The 17496-nt window shown below is 40.5% G+C and overlaps 2 protein-coding genes across 5 annotated transcripts; both read right to left on the bottom strand.

The window, feature by feature from the left end:
- Positions 1–231: 231 nt before the first annotated feature.
- On the bottom strand, positions 232–13451 carry xpo6 (exportin 6). 2 transcript variants are annotated; one of them, XM_020105947.2, is made up of 24 exons: positions 12705–13451; positions 11563–11653; positions 10793–10905; positions 10278–10475; positions 9786–9945; positions 8916–8993; positions 8294–8825; positions 7541–7667; positions 7333–7442; positions 7050–7158; positions 6754–6846; positions 6021–6090; positions 5773–5932; positions 5517–5609; positions 4673–4817; positions 4287–4436; positions 3900–4089; positions 3635–3790; positions 3321–3435; positions 3021–3192; positions 2607–2768; positions 2243–2341; positions 1707–1937; positions 232–879 (listed from the first exon to the last, which is right to left on the bottom strand). In XM_020105947.2, exons 1-24 carry the CDS (start codon positions 12705–12707, stop codon positions 778–780), a joined length of 3459 nt encoding a protein of 1152 aa, XP_019961506.2. In that variant the 5' UTR covers positions 12708–13451; the 3' UTR covers positions 232–777. The 2 variants fall into 2 exon arrangements, with proteins under 2 accessions (XP_019961506.2, XP_069380734.1); XM_069524633.1 differs by lacking the exon at positions 12705–13451 and adding an exon at positions 12043–12527.
- Positions 13452–14005: 554 nt separating this feature from the next.
- antkmt (adenine nucleotide translocase lysine methyltransferase) lies at positions 14006–17450 on the bottom strand. Of its 3 annotated transcripts, none has more exons than XM_020105935.2 (6): positions 17338–17450; positions 16459–16622; positions 16272–16376; positions 16045–16185; positions 15651–15701; positions 14006–15206 (listed from the first exon to the last, which is right to left on the bottom strand). In XM_020105935.2, exons 2-6 carry the CDS (start codon positions 16618–16620, stop codon positions 14994–14996), a joined length of 672 nt encoding a protein of 223 aa, XP_019961494.2. In that variant the 5' UTR covers positions 16621–16622; positions 17338–17450; the 3' UTR covers positions 14006–14993. The 3 variants fall into 3 exon arrangements, with proteins under 3 accessions (XP_019961494.2, XP_019961495.2, XP_019961493.2); XM_020105936.2 differs by having other exon boundaries at positions 16459–16647; positions 17338–17421; XM_020105934.2 differs by having other exon boundaries at positions 16459–16632; positions 17338–17407.
- Between the last annotated feature and the right edge of the window lie 46 nt (positions 17451–17496).

Genomic DNA, 17496 nt, shown 5'->3' with positions numbered 1-17496 from the left:
CATCCACTGGCTCTGTAAGGATCCAAACACAATCTGATTATTGTCTCTACAAAATTAAAAATCTGAAAAAAAACCCCCAAAAAACGTATTATTCAGCATTTGAAGTCGATTAATTCCAGTTAAAATGAAATTAAACAATGTAAACGTGCAGCAAATTATTGTATTTCTTCATACAACCATTATTCTCAAACCAATATTTTACCACCTTCAGAGAATTTTCCAACACTTGAGTTTTACTAAAAAAGCACTTTATTTAAATCAAGCAGGTTTTCTCTTTGTCAGAATGGAATGATATGAAAGATCTTAAGTCGAGAGTCCGTCTCCTTTGGAGATGAAAACAATTGAAGGCAAAAATGAATAAAAGCAGATATTTTAAAAAACTCAAAATGAGTTGAAAGTGCTCATTCCCAGCTCGGCTTTGTTGCAGAGGCGTGGGAGAGAAGGCCTGGCTCAGACTGCTCCAGGTCTGGGCGAAAGCCGACTGCAGACCAGGTTTACATTTCTTGCCAAATTATCATTGGCAGTTCATAAGGAGGGCACTGCTTTGAAAAAAAAAAAAAAAACACGTGCCAACCTTCTACAGTAGAAATCCAAGAAATTAAACATCAGCAGCATCCTCAACCTCCAGTCACTCAACCATGAAACGTATGTTGTTCCTTCCTATCACTCTGAATAGGGGGAGCGACGCTGAGCTGGAAAGGAGTGTTGGGGCAAAGTGGTCAGCACAGGCAGTCCTTGAAGATCATAGTTGATGTGTGGAGTGGTTCAGTCATTGTGCTATAGCTTGATGGTGCCAGTGGGCAGGCTACTGTTACATAGTCTGTAGTAGCGCAGGTCATTCACCAGTCGCTGCACACTTTGGGTGAACGAGGGCAGGTCCTTGAGAGAGAAGAGAAAGTTTAACAGAAATATTGATTTACAGAGGAAGTAGAAACATGTACTGATGCTAAACATGAAACTTAAAAAGGTTCAAATTCATCTTTAAAAGTTAAACTCATTACACTGAAGAGCAGTACTTACAGTATCGGTAATCAATTAACTCATGGATAACAGTTTTACCCATTCAGTGCAAACTGATACAGTCTCACAGCAATGGACAATAAATTGAACTATAAAAAACAAAAGTACCCTCGCTCTCCAGAGAAAGTTTCCCTATGACTCCAGGCGTGACCATGTAAACTATTCACATAAACACCATTTCATAGTCCGTATTAAACTGTTCAGTGTATTCAGTGGATTATTCAGAGGAACTACAATACTGTTGGTGTAATGGTAGACTGCCTGGAAATCACGTTTTTGTGACAATGACACAGAGAAAATCCACACAACAGATAATAATAGTGTTAAGAGTAGTATAAACATGTTTCTCATATTATTCTTATTTTTGTCAACTTGTTAAATGGCTAAACAGATTAAGAGGAAAATCATTTTCAATTAAGAGCTGGACTGTGTTGCTTATTTACTGCAGTATAAAATACAGTAGTCATATGTATAACATCTTTTAAATGCCACTGCAGTCTTGAGTTGTTGTGACGTTTCATGTCCATGTCTCCTCTTGTGGAGAAATCAAAGTAAAATAAAAGCAAATCAGTGACAATTGCTTAATTCCGTCACCATTTAATACAACACTTGTGCCAAAAGGATGCATAACACATTGCCAGGGTGAACTATCGGAAGACAATATATCCGTAAAATGTCATTCTTACCTGTTCAAGCTTGAAGTTGCGTGCAAGAACAGCTCGTTGGCCGCTGTCTACACCCTGGCAGCTGTTGAGGAACTCTGGCATGAAGGCAGAGTAGAAGGCATCAAAGTCCACGGAGGCCATGTTGTAAATAGCGAGGATGATTTCCTCCTGAAGAAGGTCGTGGCTTTTGTGGAGAAGGACCTGCAGCAGCACGTTGATGAAGTGGAAGAGCATCGAGGTCCGAAAAAGCTTCTGAAGCACATTTAAAACAACATTTACATTATAAAGACTCCAAACATGGTTATTGATTACATTATATCGATTGGAAAAGTGTTTGTGTTTTTGTTTAGCCCAACTGATTACTACTTTCATTTAATTTGCCAAAAAGGGAGACAAACACCAAGAGAAAAAAACTGCATCTCATTAGTTAAAAATGCTGCAGCTTTGACTTCACCTGTCCAAGGTCTGAACGGCTGTTATTGGTGGAAGTGAGTTAGCTGCATGATGATATACAACACATCTCAAAACAGTGACACAGATACAGAAGCTCAACTCACTCTGTGATACAACTTGTGCTTGCTGTTGAGTGACTCCAGATATGAGAGATTCTGCTTGAAGATGTGGATGTCAGGCTGCAGGAACGACTGTCCGAAAGCCTGGAGACGATATTTCAACACAAGTCAGGGAATGAAGTCAAACCAGATTTAACAATGACTTTGTGATGAAGACGTGAGTGAACTGATGATATTGAGAACAGAAAACACAAACACAATTTCATTTTGACTTTATGTTCTGTATGATTAACATTACAAAGCTATGGTACATCGTTGATGCATCAACTGGACAGTAGATTGTTCTACATTTGAAAAACAGAAATATAGAACACGGTGGTAAGGTTTGATGACAGCTGTGGACACTGACCTGCATGGCAGCTGTGAACTGGGCTTCATTTTCCATTGTATCTTCAGCGGCTCCTCTTTGGACACTTGTTAAGACTGACGTTTTAAAGAAGTACCTCCAGTTTTGGTGAAGTATTTGGTAAAGCAACTCAAACATCTCTGCCTTGACGTCTGGTGAAGATCTCTGTCAACGAGTTTCAATGTATACTATCAAAACAATATCATAACGTGTGGGGCATGTTTTATTATCAGATTATTCAAATGAACAGATTTGTGACTAATGTCTAGTTTCTTTTTGATAAAATTTGTTGTTTCACAATATTCACATTCACTGTCTTTTGCATGAGCTCTCACTGGAGACTGATGCCACATGATAAGTTTAGGTGCTTAAAATCCTGAATGAATGTTAACTTTGAGCAAGCAACCACTAACTGACCTCTGCCACCACCGGGTACACCTGCTCCATGCACAGAGAGAGGATGCTGGGTAGGAAGGGCTTGAAAGCTTGACCAGGCTCCTGCACCACCACTTGAAGGATTTTCAGGAACTTCTGTACCACTCTACACCCTGCGCTGCCCTCTTGCAAAATACTGGCTGCCAGCTGTTCCCTGTAGCACATATAAGTGACATCACATTCATTAGTGTTTAAGATTGATAGCAGCATTATGCCCCAAGCCATTTCAATTCTTTATCTATCCAAACAGGATGCAAGACTGCAGGGACTTGTTTCTTTTACCTGGTGAACATGCTGAGAAAAGTGTGGATGATCTGTCCAGTGAAGGCAACACCCATCTGGACTCGCAACGCCTGAAACAGCGTCAAGAAGAAGGCCAGCATCTCATCCGTTATATCTGGGAAAGAGAAATTACCATGAACAAAGCTGGCCAGTCAGATGTGTCGTCGTTTGTTGAGAATTTGTTTTATATTAAAATGTATACAATACAGGGCCTATTGGGATAGGCCTCATTCTTTGTGAAATCTAAATTAACGTAAATCAAATGTTGAGTTTAACCTCTAGATGGGCAGCACAACTACAGATAAGACACTGACCTGGCTGCTGAATAAACACAGGGAAAAGGCTGAGGGACACTTGGACAGACTCCTGAAGACTCTGGTAACAGATCTGACGTGATTTTGTGGATTCCCCAGAGATGCTATCCACCATGTCTCTGAGCAAAGGCAGGGTCTGCTGTATCAGTGCTTTCACTGGAGTGAGAAGATGGTGACATAACACAATTTGATGAGGAAAGGGAATGACAGGGCATCAAAATAATCAAACAAAACAGAAAAGAAAGAAAATGAAATCAATACTGACTGTCATCCACTGCAGGTTGCCGTGGAGTAATGTTCACTGTTCCTCTTAAAATACGATATTCTCGTGTGAGGGCAGCCAGCAGGCTGGCGTGGTTGCTGGAGCGCGTTTGCCACTGCTGCTCACTCTCTGGTAAATTTGGCCACGGGAGCAGTAGCATGTTGGATAAAGCCCTACACACCAGCATGTGCGCCTGTGTGAGCAGAAACACACACAACAATAATTATTTCAAGTATTAAAAACATTTCAAGACCATCAACCTCTCAGATTCTTTTATGAATCTACTTTTTTTTATTTTATTGTTTAGCTTGTGTAGTGAAGTCTTTTATTTAAAGACAAATTGTGGACTCAGAAAAGAGACAATGCAAAAAAATGGAAACAAACATTTACCTCTTGGGGAAGTCTGCGAGTCCGACTCTCTGTGGTAATGAGGTTGAAGATGTTCTGAACAGCTGGCAAAGTGACCAAGAACACTGGCCGCACAGTAGATGTGATGGAAACCATCAGATGGCACGATGACAGCAGCAATTTCTCGGGTACCTGGAGATAAAAGCACAATAATAGCATAATAGATAATTAGGCTGTTATGCAGATATTTTATTGATTCTAATACCAAGTTTCAGTCTCTAACTGAAGCCTAGAATTCACTTTGGACTGCGTATGCAGTAAATGTTCACAATTGACATGACATTGAACTTTGTGTGATTAGGGCAACAGAAAGAGCGAGAGAGAGAGAGAGAGAGAGAGAGAGAGAGAGAGAGAGTTAGAGAAGCTACCTTAGTTGTGATGAGTGGGCTGCTGGCATCGATTGTGGATGTGATGAGGTTGATGAACTGGCTCTGGTTTTGACTGTGGACTTCACTGTAGAACTGTGCAAGCCAGTGAGAGTAGGCTTGCAAAGCAGCAAGGGCCTGTGCATGTCTGCAACAAACAAAACATTACACAGTTAAAACATGTGCTGCTCGGAGACATGCACTGAAATCTGGACTTTTCCTGAAATTTTCCCTGAGGGGCGACATGTGAGAATGCAATGTCACAGTTGCTATAGACACTTTCTGGAACTTGTGTCTGGAACTACTTGCCCTATAGTAAAATGTCCGAGAGAATACAAGTGTTGATGACATTTCTGACACGCAACAGACTTGCAAGAAGTTGCTGCAATGTGATGAAATTCATAAAACATACTTGGTTCTTCTTTATAAAGCTTATCCCAGTTTGTTTTGAATTTATATTTATAATACTATTTAGTTTATTCATGACATAATTCATTTTATTTTAATGGCATTCAGCTTGGTTTGCATTTCAATCAAGCTGCTCCAAGCATCAAAATTATTCTCTCTTCATTATACAAAATGTGAAGCAACTTTGACGACAAACAATGGGAAGCAATTTCACCAGCACTGTGCAAACAGCAGCTTTTCAGCTGCTTTTATTCTAGCAGTGAAATATGGCTGTTTAGTGTCTAAACTCACACAAACATCGTCACTGTTCACACACAAAGAAACACACGTCCCCTATGTGACACTGTGCTCTTTAACTAAATGGTTTTGCTTTTTATGACCACTGTGTCCCATGTTAAAGATACGGATGGAATTCCTACTTTAAACATGTGATACTCACACGTCTGTGAGGTCAGGCTTGAGCACAGAAGGCACAGCGGTCTCCAGGTCGTAAAGGCTGGTCCGAGAGCCGTAACAGGTCACTTCAACCAACCTTGAAAAAGACAAAGAAAATGCTTATTATGATATCTTGCAAAATGAACGGCTAGAGAACGGCTCATTAGACATCACAAAATGTGCAATAATATGGGTTAACAACATTCTATATACAAATATAGTCTCATGTTGTAGGTACAAGGTTATAGAGAAGCACAAACCTCTCCACCACTGCCAGGGCATCACTGAAACGTGCAGCAAAAACCTCCCCAATGAAATGCTCAGCCAAGCGTCCAACAGCTTGAAGTAGGGAGCTGAGGTCCCTGAGAGAACAGTGAAGTCGGCGGCAGTCGTTCTCTGCAGTGATATTTAGCCTTCGACCTGAAACACGACGGAGCATTCAAACATTTTAATCTATGTGAGTAGCATCATTCAATGTGGCTGTACCAAAAGCATGCGCATTACATACTTGTGCCAGTGGTGACAATAAACTGCTGCAAACCCAGGTACACGTCCAAATTTTCTTGAAGCACTGGAAACTTGAGATAAAAAAGAGGAATAAGGAGGAGGCTGTCACTGTCAAAGATTAGTTATGTTATTATACATTTCTCAACATGAAATAGTTGAAAAGTTTCTTTTAAAAAATTCTTTCTTTTTTTCACTAATTAGTGTATAAACACATCCCTCTAAACAACAGACGTGTTGAAAGAAAAACAAAAAAAAGGGACCAACGAAGTATCAGTTATCAATATTATGAACAACAACTTTTTTCAAAACAAAAGTGAAACTCATAATTCTACATTCCAATGTTCACATGACTTGTCAGATCTGTAAAACTGCTCAACATGTGGCTGGATCCTCCTGATAGGAACTCATTGTTAGTCTGAAGTCATATGATTGTATTTCATTTGATGTTTCTCGAGTTAACTGGTAAAATAAAAAGAGGAAATGTGTATTGTAATTGTTGTTTGTTTAATATTTCAGACCAATGTGTGAGCTGATGAACAATCTTGGAAACCTGAGGAATCAATATTGCTGCTCTAATGTTTTGGAAAGCTATAGTGTGTAACAATTTGTGGAATTAACATTGACGCTCCTGTTGTAGGAAATTTGGAATTCAAAAATATAAAAAAAAAATTATTTAACTGTAGATGCCTAAATCCTGACAATATGTCAAGGTGACACCAACAGTGATCTCTTACCAAAGTAGAGAATGCATGGGATGGGAGCAGCTCCATCACCTTGGCAACCACCTCCAGACTCTGACGCAGGTACTTCTGCCACTCTGTCTGTTTCTATGGTTACCAGATGAAGGATAACATTTAGACTTTGAAGTGAAAGCTATAAACACCTTCCTAATGAGTCCATATCTTCTAACCTGCTTAAAATAATACACTTTTACTTTAGACTCCATGTGGCTAAAAGAGACACACTGGAAATGTTAAATAAAAAGATGCAAATGACATACTGAAATATGCTGTGTGTGAAATGTTCTTACATCATCATCAAGAGTTTCATCATCCAGCTCTTCCAACTGTGCCTGATTGTATCTGAACTGTATGCGATTCAGAACTTCCCTTAACAGAAGAACCAGGGCATCTTTGTACCTGTCCAACCACACATGATTATATTAACAACAACACATCAGACATCATGTACACTTAATTATCTATATTGTATATAGTTCCCTTATGAGATCATTACCCAATTTCAGTTCACTTGGCTTTTCAGAAAACCACTGAGGTTTAAAAAGGTATAAATAGGCTTTCTGAGTCACTTACCTATTCAGGACACTGTCTCTGTCTGCTAGTCTGCTTTTAATTTTGGTTGTGAGAAAATCCAAAAACACACTCCAAATCTCCAAGCAAGCAAAATAACCTTCATGGGTAGGCTGAAAAAAATAAATAAATGAGAGGCAAGCTTGCAGGAAATCTGAAGGAATCGACACAATGTGGTGTACGGCACAAAAAAATTACAAATGATCATTACCTGGTTGAAGGTGTACTTGAAAAGAAGGGAGAGAAACTCTACAATTGGAAACTGAGGACTGGACTCAATCCGCCTCAAGTGAACACTGACAAACAGGCGAAGAAAATCTGTGAACTTTTCCAGGTAACTGCAAGATGAAACAGAACGAAATGTCAATACACCGTGAAGATCTTGCACACAGAAGTTACTTAATTTACACTGGTCAATAATGACATCACTAGTTTGGGAACGTTTGACTAATTTCCATCCTGACAACAGACAGCTCATGTGTCTGCCACTCTTGAATAATATTCATGTCACAGATGAGTTACTGCAAACCACCATCTTACCTTACAAAACTGTTTGCAAGAGCTACCACATTAAAGTTTTAACTGATCATGCCATTTAAAATGACATGTATATTACACACGCACACAGACGTGTGAGACATGATGTCTGCAAAAGGTCTTGTTTTTTGGAATGACGACTTCAGTTCCTGTTTGCACTTCATTTTGTGTTAAATTATACCGACAGTGCAGGAAAGTGCTTCACATGTGATGTGTTACAGCCACAGTCAATGTAAAAGTTGTGTTTAGTGTTATGTCTACAGAGAAGGATTGTGTTGTCATTTGGGGGTTTTGACAGTCTGCCACGTACGAAGATGTATTTTGCTACATCATACTGTACTTTGAAAACAAATACATTACCTTACACATGCACTGTCATCTGTTAACACGTCTGCACACACAAACACCAGTAGACTAAGGTCCATACCTCTCATCAAGTTCCTGTAAGCGGTTCTTGACTGTATGGGCATTATTCTCTCTTGTCAGCCTCTGCAGAAGAAAGAAGGTCTGCTGGAACATGCGCAGCAGGTACTCCTCAAAATCCATTGGCACACAGTTCTTTGACACCAGTTCATTGACACAAGTCATGGCCAGTACACCAAGCCGGGCGCGATCCACTTTGCTGCCCTCCCATTGCTGTCCGTTTCGCCCTCCTCCGTTCGATGTTGGTGCCATTGTCCCAGGGTTAAGCTGGCCATTAGAAGAGGAAGAGTTGGAGGAGATGAAGGATCCCGTCTTGGCCTTTGTGTGAATATCACAACCAAAACGTGCAAAATGGAAAATGGATGCCAGCAGGGTGGGTGTGATGCTTGTTGAGAGGGGGATCCAGCTGAAGAGGTGGGCCAAACACTCCAAAACAAGACAACAGAGCTGCTGACTCTCACTGTCCAATGCTGCCATGGGCTGGCATAGCAGCTTTGAGTATTGGCTGCCTTGAAACAAGCTGCCCAGCAATTCCACTACATAGATTGAAGAGACACAAAATGGTCTAGTTAAAGCCCAACATTTCAATCAAGCATTTTAAAGTAAATTCAGAATAATTTTCTCACCACTTTCCCCTGAGGTGGGTGAGGGAGGCGGCGTGGAAGCTATGACACTGTGCTTATCCCAATAGGTCTCCAGGAATCCTGCAGAAAAAGAAGTGACACATATTTAAAATGACATATACTGAAGGCTTCCCACCAATACATTTGTTCTGATCAGCAGCCTAACTCTACTTCGGGCAGATTTGATCCCAGGTTTTGCAATTAAAAAGTTGAATTTAACCCAAATTGCAGGTTACAACATAAGTTGTTTTAGCTTTTCTGTTGACAGTAGGCCCCAGTCTGCAAAGGGAATTTAAGTCCTTTGCATTCGCAATATGGGACGTGCAACAGTGAGGTCACTCAGTACAGGGCTTAACCCTGGATGCAGCAATGGTGCTGCTGGAAAATAGTGTTGTATTATTGTTATAATTTTGGCGCTTGGGGAGGCAAGCACTGTCATTAAAATGGTCAATCCCCCTCAAAGTAAAAGCAACAAAAAAAATGTAAAAGGCGTCAAATCATTGTTATGAAATGTCAGGAGGATGATCAATGAGTAGCTATCTATTGAAAATAATTTATGATTTACGTGAGGAAAAAGGTTTTTTTGCATACACATTGATGTTATATCCAAATTACAAAATAAATTATTATTTGCCCCTGAACGAGTGAAGGATAAATGTGCTTAAAAGCAAAAGTGCATTAACCTGACAACTTCATGGATTATTAAGCAATAAGAGCATAAATCTCTTTCCTTCATCTTGCCTGCAACCTGCTGTTTTGCTCCTATGCTGACAAAACACTACACGTGATCTACCACAAACTACTACCAAGCACTGTTGGTTTATTCATATCAGTAAAATCATGTTGAACAAAAAAATGTAAGGTTGTTCTCACCCGTCAACAGTCCAAGTACAGTCGGTACCTGCTCCAGCAGCAGTTTACGCAGCTCATCTTTCCTTGCAACACTCAAATCTTCTCGAGGACATGCAAGTTCTTCTGATGTCGTTTTCAACATCACCAACCCCAACTGAGCCAGAGCTGGGGTCTGGATCAACTGGAGTTCACAACAGATCAAGAGACAGTGGAGATAGAGATCAGTGAATTTTTCTCACTATATACAACAGATCCTGCATTAACCTTCACAAGACAAATTAGGGTGGCTGTTTGTTTCATCTATTATTTTCATGGTCATATTTTACACTTACAGGGTAGAACTTTTAAGAACATAGTGTGGAAAAAGCTTGGAAACACAGGTGAATATTTCACAATTTTTCTTTATCACGACGAGTGATATTGATTCATATCCTTTCATAATTGAAATAAAGTCAAGTCAGCAGGCATTTGGAGCAAACTGATGTCTAACAAACTGATGTAAGTGAGGCTCACCTGAAGGGTGTTTGTAAAGAAATCGTGGTAGAACATTGGCCAGTCCTGGCGACCGATGTCTACGATGACCTTGCAGAGTTTGTTCCGGATGAAGTAGGGCACAGATTTGTGCTGAGCAAGCAGGAGTTTGGGCAGACAGTTGCGAATCTCCATCTTGTCTTGTGAAGCAACACCAATCCACATCTTGTTCACCAGGTTCTGAACGTAAAAGGGGATGATCAGTGGTGAAAGCTGGAGAAGCTTATTTAGACACAACTCTTCTGGCTGAGGAAAATGTTTAATTGCTAATTCCTGTAATTCATTTATCAAGAAAATGCTACTGAAAAACACTTATACATTTAACTAACTCATTTTGTAGAACTGATGAAATGAGGAAACAGAAAAACAACATACAACTGTCATATGATCAGTAACTACTAAGCAATGCATTTCTCTGTGAAAAATGTTATCAAGTAAAAAAGGCCGAGCAGGGTACAATGAATCCACAATGAGCATCTTCCACCTACAGTACTTACTTCAAATACTGTGAGGCTGTACATCATTACATACTCATTGCGAGTATTGGAAAGGAAGAACAAACAGTGCCGCCACGCTGCCGTCTGCTGCGCAAAGTTATTCAGCAACTCTTCTGCAGTAAAGAGGAAGTAGGTATGATCACTGACAGAGGTATATGGCAATGAAGTACTTCACTTGCAGACAGACTGAAAGTAACGCATCACAAAACAGGAAGTGTCTTGAAAAAGTGACACAAAAAATAGAAACCAAATTATTTCTGGTCACAGTAAATGCTCCGCTGTGTGAAATGGTCCAACAGTTCATTTAGACTCTATTCAGACCCCTCACATGTTAAATCGGACTGATTTTGTCGCTCAATCAACTTTCACTCAGTCACCCAAGATCAAAAAGAGAAAACTGAGTTTATACATTTCTGTACATTTCTTAAAGGAAAAGAAAAACAGAAACATAACATTGACACAAGTATTAAAACCCTTTGCCTCAACACTTTGATCAGGTGCCTCTCATTTCCCTTCTTCATCTTTAAGATTATTCTACACCTCAATTGATTGGACATGATCTAGAAAGGCTCACACACCAGTCTATAAAAAAGTTCCCACAGCTAATAATGCATATCATAGCAAAAACCAAGCCAGGAGGTGAGAGACACTACTGGCAGAAGTCACAGACAAGATTGTGTCGAGGCACAGATCTGGAAAGGGCTTAAAGGTTTTAATTTCATGTTTCCCACTTCATTGATCTACCGACTACTTCTTGGGGTCAAACTTACCTATTTCTCTCTTTCGCTCATTGGTCGTGCAGCTGTGAAAGAACTCCGTCATGAGGCTCTCCAGTGCACGCAGCGATGCCTCCTCTGAAGCCTATAGAATAATAAGAGACAAAGTTAAGCATTAATAAGCACATATGAGACAGCTATTTGACAATATACATGATTCGAAGCAGTGGATGCTCTATTTTTCTAATATCTGTCCATTTGAAGGATGAAATTCAGTGGTGTGCATGTCTTGCAGTATACATGCACATCAGATGCTGAAGTGCAAACCAGTCACAAGTCTCTTTAAACACCTGATCATGTCCAAAAATCCCATTGTCACGGTGATGATAACACACTGCCATTCAAGTCTCTCATTTGAGCATTTATTAGACAAGGCCTTCTAGTCTGTTACAAAAGAATGAATGTGTGAATGTCTAGAGAACTTCAACATGCAGTCTTGCAGACTAATTTAAACAGACATTAGTTGTATGTTACCATCGTACTCCAGCTTAGTGAGATGGAAACCTATCTTCAGGTGTTAACGCCTGCACACTGCTATAGATGGATATAGTTGGATCACTGCACGTGTATCAGGGGTGTGCATGTTTCGGCACAGTCTGGTGGAAATCCAAAGTTTATCCACACTGAGCACTGCACGGTGGGGTAGTGGTGATTAATAAAATAAAATAGCTGCAGGGAATACAAATCAACGGTGTATCTGTTGCTCTACGGGCTTGACAGGTGGAGGGGGTTGGCCCTCGTCTGACAAAAAGAGGAGAGATAGGGAAATGAGGCTTCACGCTGCAGCTCCTGTGGCAGGCGGGTCTGAATTCCTGAAATACGCCACAACTTGCCGAGGCTCAACACGACTCGGGGCAAATTCTCGCTTTTGCAAGATGGGCGTCTAGTTCCGTGAAATGGCTTGAAGAGCTGTCACATCCCGTCGAGGAACCTGGAGCTTTCCCAGACCGTTATGTGACCTGTCACACACACACACACACTAGCACGTCCCAGCAGCTACCTGCGTTAATAGACTATTAATAAAACGTTGTGTGTTCCTGTCTAAAGCTGTTGCACCACGTTAGCCGTTAGCACATGAGACAGGAAGACACAACGAGCGACAGGGTGAAGGAGAAGAAGCGCTGACTCGTACTCACCATGTTCAGCTGGCTCAGATGCTTTCTTGGGTTTACTAAGTCTCGGCTTAATTACGCTAATGAGCCAACATTAGCTACCTGACAAGCCAGATCTGTAGCTAACGTTAGCTACGGTGTTGCTGGCTAACGTGGCTGCAGAGGGGGCTCATCGTGGGTCGATCTTCCACACACACACACTCACGCACGACTAGCTAGCAAATGTTAGCAATAACGAGTTATTTTGATCACAGCCCGCAATAAAAAGCGCCCGACCTAGTACACATCCGCCGAATCAGCTAACTCGAATCCGGTGGGTTCGGCTGCATTGTCGCGTAATTCCGTTGGGTTTTAACCTGGAAATCTTGTTCTGCGGCTCATCCGACACCGGAGGGAAACGTTCATTAGCTTCCGAAGTCAAGCGACTCGAGGCTAATCACACGCCGAAGCGTTGCAGCGGATGGCTAACGCGTTAGCTTCTCTACAAGGGATGAGGGCATCGTTTTCGTTAGCTCGCTGTCAAAGCGGAGACACGCGTCCAGGACCGTCGGTCGCCTCCAGCCTCGGTGCTTTTTACAGCGGGCGACGCCGCACACGGTCCCCGTGCATGGGACGGCTGAGCAACAACGTCAGAAGTGTGCTCGCGAAGGCGCTGGCTCGTGTTATTGCTCCTCTCGGTGTTCAGGGCGGCTCAACGCCACAGCTAACAACCTCCTGTTACAGCTTCGGGCTTCGCAACTTCCTCTTTCGCTGCAGAAACCAACCAATCCCAGCAGCCCGGGTCAAACTGCTCACAACAATAAGAGCCCGACATCCGGTTATATTTTCAAATTACAGCGATTTAAAAATAGCAAATGAAGAAATACTAGGAAACGAGAGAAAGAGTGATTTTTATGGGCAAATGCCAAACGCTTGAATTATAATTTAATGCTACTAACCGCTTTTTATAATGTTTATCACTTTCTTTCTTTTCTGTTTTTATTTGATACATTTTTCTTTTAAATGTCATTTTAACATTTTCTTGTTGCTTAAGATCAGTTTTTTTTATATGAAATACATTTTGACATGTTTTTATCGTTATTGTGTGTAAATCCCTTTGAGCTGCATTTCTTGTATGAAAGGTGCTATACAAATAAAGTGTATTATTACTACTACTACCAATAATAATAATGATTGTATTATTATCAAGTTGCCATTTTGCATAACAATGATAATAATAAGATGTAACAATAAAGTTTATCACAACTTATTTAAATAATAATACTAGTGATTAAAACCCCAAGATCTGCAACCATTTACAAGCAACATATTCACTTCACACTGTCTTTTCTCATATAAAAAACATTCAGTTTAATGCTGGTAGTTGTGTAAAGAGCAAATTTCTTACAAGTTATTCTGTATCATGTAGTTAATGCAGCATTTTGATTAAATGGTTTATTATGAACTGTGTCTGTGGCCGTTTCCAACAATGACAATCAAGTCACTGTGAAGGAATATTGCCTGTTAGATTTAGGCCAATTTAGCAAATGATGAATGAGAATTTACAATCCACACACGGATTCGAGGAATTCATTTTAAAGCAGAGATTATCTGTTGCATTATTTTAGTTTTTGCCTACAGCTGCCATTATCATTGCTCGGTAAAAACTATATGTTCAAGAGAATCAAAGAGGTTACAGTCAAAAATAAACTGATCCTGGATAATTATTTTACTACTTCCTTATATGTACACAGATGTAAATATGTCATACCATCAAAGGTACAATACAGTATGGACACGGTGAGTCCAAGGGTTACAGTCTGTGACATTGGAGAAAATAACAATCACGCTAACAGAAATCTGAAGGGCAAAGTCCACCCGCCCACACAACCACCCGGAAGCTATTAATTGTTTAGTTCCTCTTACCTCAAGCTGCAACATGAAATCCAAAATATTCTCTGAAGACGTCTAATTATATGTAGGCCTAAAAAATATTAAGCACATACTGGCATATTGTTAACACAGCAAAAACTATAGATAAAACAACTTTTAAAAGCATGTTCCTCCTCAACATGTAATACACCAAAAGTTAGTTCCTCACACAGGAATTTCTGGTTTAAAAGTGGTTCAGACATTGGTGATAAAGAAATTAGACAACAAATCCATCAAAACTATAGAAGAGAGCATTTCTGCAAATTTCTGTAAACTTATTAAAATTTGTCATTTCAGTACAACAATAGAGTGAAAAGCACCAATGCATATGCATACACAGCTTCTCAGAAAAATCCGGTTGCAGATATAATCAAAAAGTCTTTCTGATTATTTTCTCCTTGGTTAGTTTGTTACAGTGTCGCTATCTGTGACTACGAGGTTGTCGTTTTTTCTGAGAGCTAGCAGTCTTTGTGCTTTCATGCTGTAGGCCCAGGCTCTGTCCACACCCAGGCCCTCAATCCTGCAGGGTTTCCAGTCAGGGAAGGGAAAACGTCCGGCTACAACTAAAGCATCATCAGGAAGCTCAGTTTGCAGCTTCTCCTGCAATAATGAAAGCTGCGAACACAAGAGCACAATCAAAAATTGACTGCAATACAAGAACAGTAATTTACTGAAACCTGCATCTGAATGCAATGAAGCTTCATCCACGTGCTGACAGATTAATCTTTGAATGTGTTTCTTATGCTATCATCTATAATCTTAAAACGACCATGGTGGTAAAGTTCCTTTCAGTCACCTGGACATTTGTTTCCACCATCAATGTGATTCAAATATTATTAAAGCCACTGCAGCAGTGCAATCTGACAGAAACAAAGGTTCCTGTTTTAAGACGAAGAAGGCATTTCTATAATATCTGCAGATGACCAACCACAACTCATCTCACCTGCTTTTCAATCAGGACACCTTCAATTTTTCTTTATCACTGCATTTTGCTTTGCTGTAGGCTACACTGAGATAACCTACTATTCTGGTTAGGCAACAGTTCATTGAGTTACTCACCACGCTAGGCGCCAAAAACACTGTGATATTCTTGCATTCTGTCAAGTCAACCTGTGATGAGACACAATGCAGGATGTAAACAGTTACCATTCATAAATATAATGATCACATTAGAAAAAACACAGAAACATGTCATGTGCCCTGGCTGTTCATATAGTTTTCATGTCATTCTTTGCTAATAAGGAAAACAAAACTTTAGATGGAGGACTGCTGATTGTGTCATTCTTGTTATCTTTCCTCTCAAACTATCATATTGTTGCAATAATACTGTACATTGTTGTGAAGACCACTTACAGTTATACAGTGAAATGTGTCATTCAGTGGTGGCTGGTGTAACATACAACCTTTCACAGGAATGTTAGTAATGCTGCAACTTAAGTGACAAATGTCAAACCTTCCAGAGATCTTCCCGCCGATATGATACATTTTCATGATGGCCTGCTCTCCATGCATGAAAGCGGGCGAGTCGAACAAGCCAAGGGTTGAGCTCATAACCAACAGCAGGAGTGAAACCCTGCCGATGGGCTTCCAAGACCTTAAGTTTTAAAAATGACGACAGTCAAAAACCCATGGTTCACCAGTGCAAGACAAAATGATCTCACATATCCTGTTTGTACTCACAATGCGACCGTCACCAGATCCCAAATCCACCAGGCCTCCCTTCCGACCTCTCACCAGTGTCATGACATTATCTACTTGTGCTTTGCTGGCTGGGATGTAGGGAACCTGGAGGCATTTTTGAATGTTTTACCAGGTACAATTGAAACAAGCACATTACATTACTCATCATTCAAAGTGTTAACCATACCTGCAGCCTCAGAGGGACTTTTCTAAAACCTGGCTGGACGATTCCCACCCACATTGCGTACACAGCCAGCCCAGTGCCAGCAGCTATCTGAGCAACACCCCATCCTCCGAGGGCTCTGGTCTTCAGCTCGGCAAGTAACTCTTCCGGTGCGTCATCATCCATTCCTATGTGAAACTTGTCGTGTAAGGTCTGAGTAAATGTAACGTCAGAGAAAATACTGACAATAAGGCAGGGCCAAATCCAGGAGCTTAAATCTGATTGGCCCCTGAAGTGCCCCTGTCTTGTCACTAGTCTTTAAAAAACTAGTCGCTTGCTAACAATACTATTAATAAATATGACAATTTGTTTATTTTCTTTTGTGAAGAACGGAATGTGGTTGAACAAGCAACATGTGCACAGATGTTGGACATGTTGGCCTCTGTGTAAATATTGACCTTCTGATATAACAAATCCTACATCCACCACTGCAATAAAGATTATAATAGTATGATATTGTAAGCCAGTAAAAACACGGTAATAGGAAATGATTAACCTTGAAATACCAACCTACATCTATGCTCTCTCTATTTACAGCTTATATAAAGGCTCCTTCGACACTAATATGTAAATGTACAGTTTAATGTGATGCAATACACTTCAGAAAGGTTTTAACTCAGCTGTATGTTTATTATTAAGTCATTTTGATCTCGTTGGATCATGCTAGTTAATGATACCTCAGTGTTCTCTGCAGTAGATTGAGGGTCACACGCAGTTCTTATTAGGATCCAGTTACGATCTCTGATCAAGAACATAAACACTGACTCATCCCTTCATTACGATATTTTTAACAAACACAAACACACGTAATAACATTGTATTAACGTATTTAACAGTAGATACCTGCAGGAGTGCGGGCGGACACATTAGCCCATCGGACAGGTCCGTCTAGGAAACAGTCCGTGAATCCGACAGCCTGCTAACAACAGTTCCGGAGATGTGACGCTGAGAAGATTCCGGACTTCCTGCCTCATTCGTGGACAAACGTTTATTACTGTGTTG

The sequence above is a fragment of the Paralichthys olivaceus genome, chromosome 5 (genome assembly GCF_024713975.1).
Source record: "Paralichthys olivaceus isolate ysfri-2021 chromosome 5, ASM2471397v2, whole genome shotgun sequence".
Classification (NCBI taxonomy): domain Eukaryota; kingdom Metazoa; phylum Chordata; class Actinopteri; order Pleuronectiformes; family Paralichthyidae; genus Paralichthys; species Paralichthys olivaceus.
Note: the sequence above shows the minus strand (reverse complement) of the source record. Positions and strands in the feature narration are given on the sequence as shown.

Coding starts and splice junctions, on each gene's coding strand:
- xpo6 (XM_020105947.2), bottom strand. Junction 8,994..9,785: donor TGTACTTGGACTGTTGACGG/GTGAGAACAACC, acceptor CTTTTTCTGCAG/GATTCCTGGAGACCTATTGG. Junction 8,826..8,915: donor ACCCACCTCAGGGGAAAGTG/GTGAGAAAATTA, acceptor CAATCTATGTAG/TGGAATTGCTGGGCAGCTTG.
- antkmt (XM_020105936.2), bottom strand. CDS start 17,361: ATGTGTCCGCCCGCACTCCTGCAG. Junction 16,377..16,458: donor AAGTCCCTCTGAGGCTGCAG/GTATGGTTAACA, acceptor AAATGCCTCCAG/GTTCCCTACATCCCAGCCAG. Junction 15,702..16,044: donor GGCGGGAAGATCTCTGGAAG/GTTTGACATTTG, acceptor GTCTCATCACAG/GTTGACTTGACAGAATGCAA.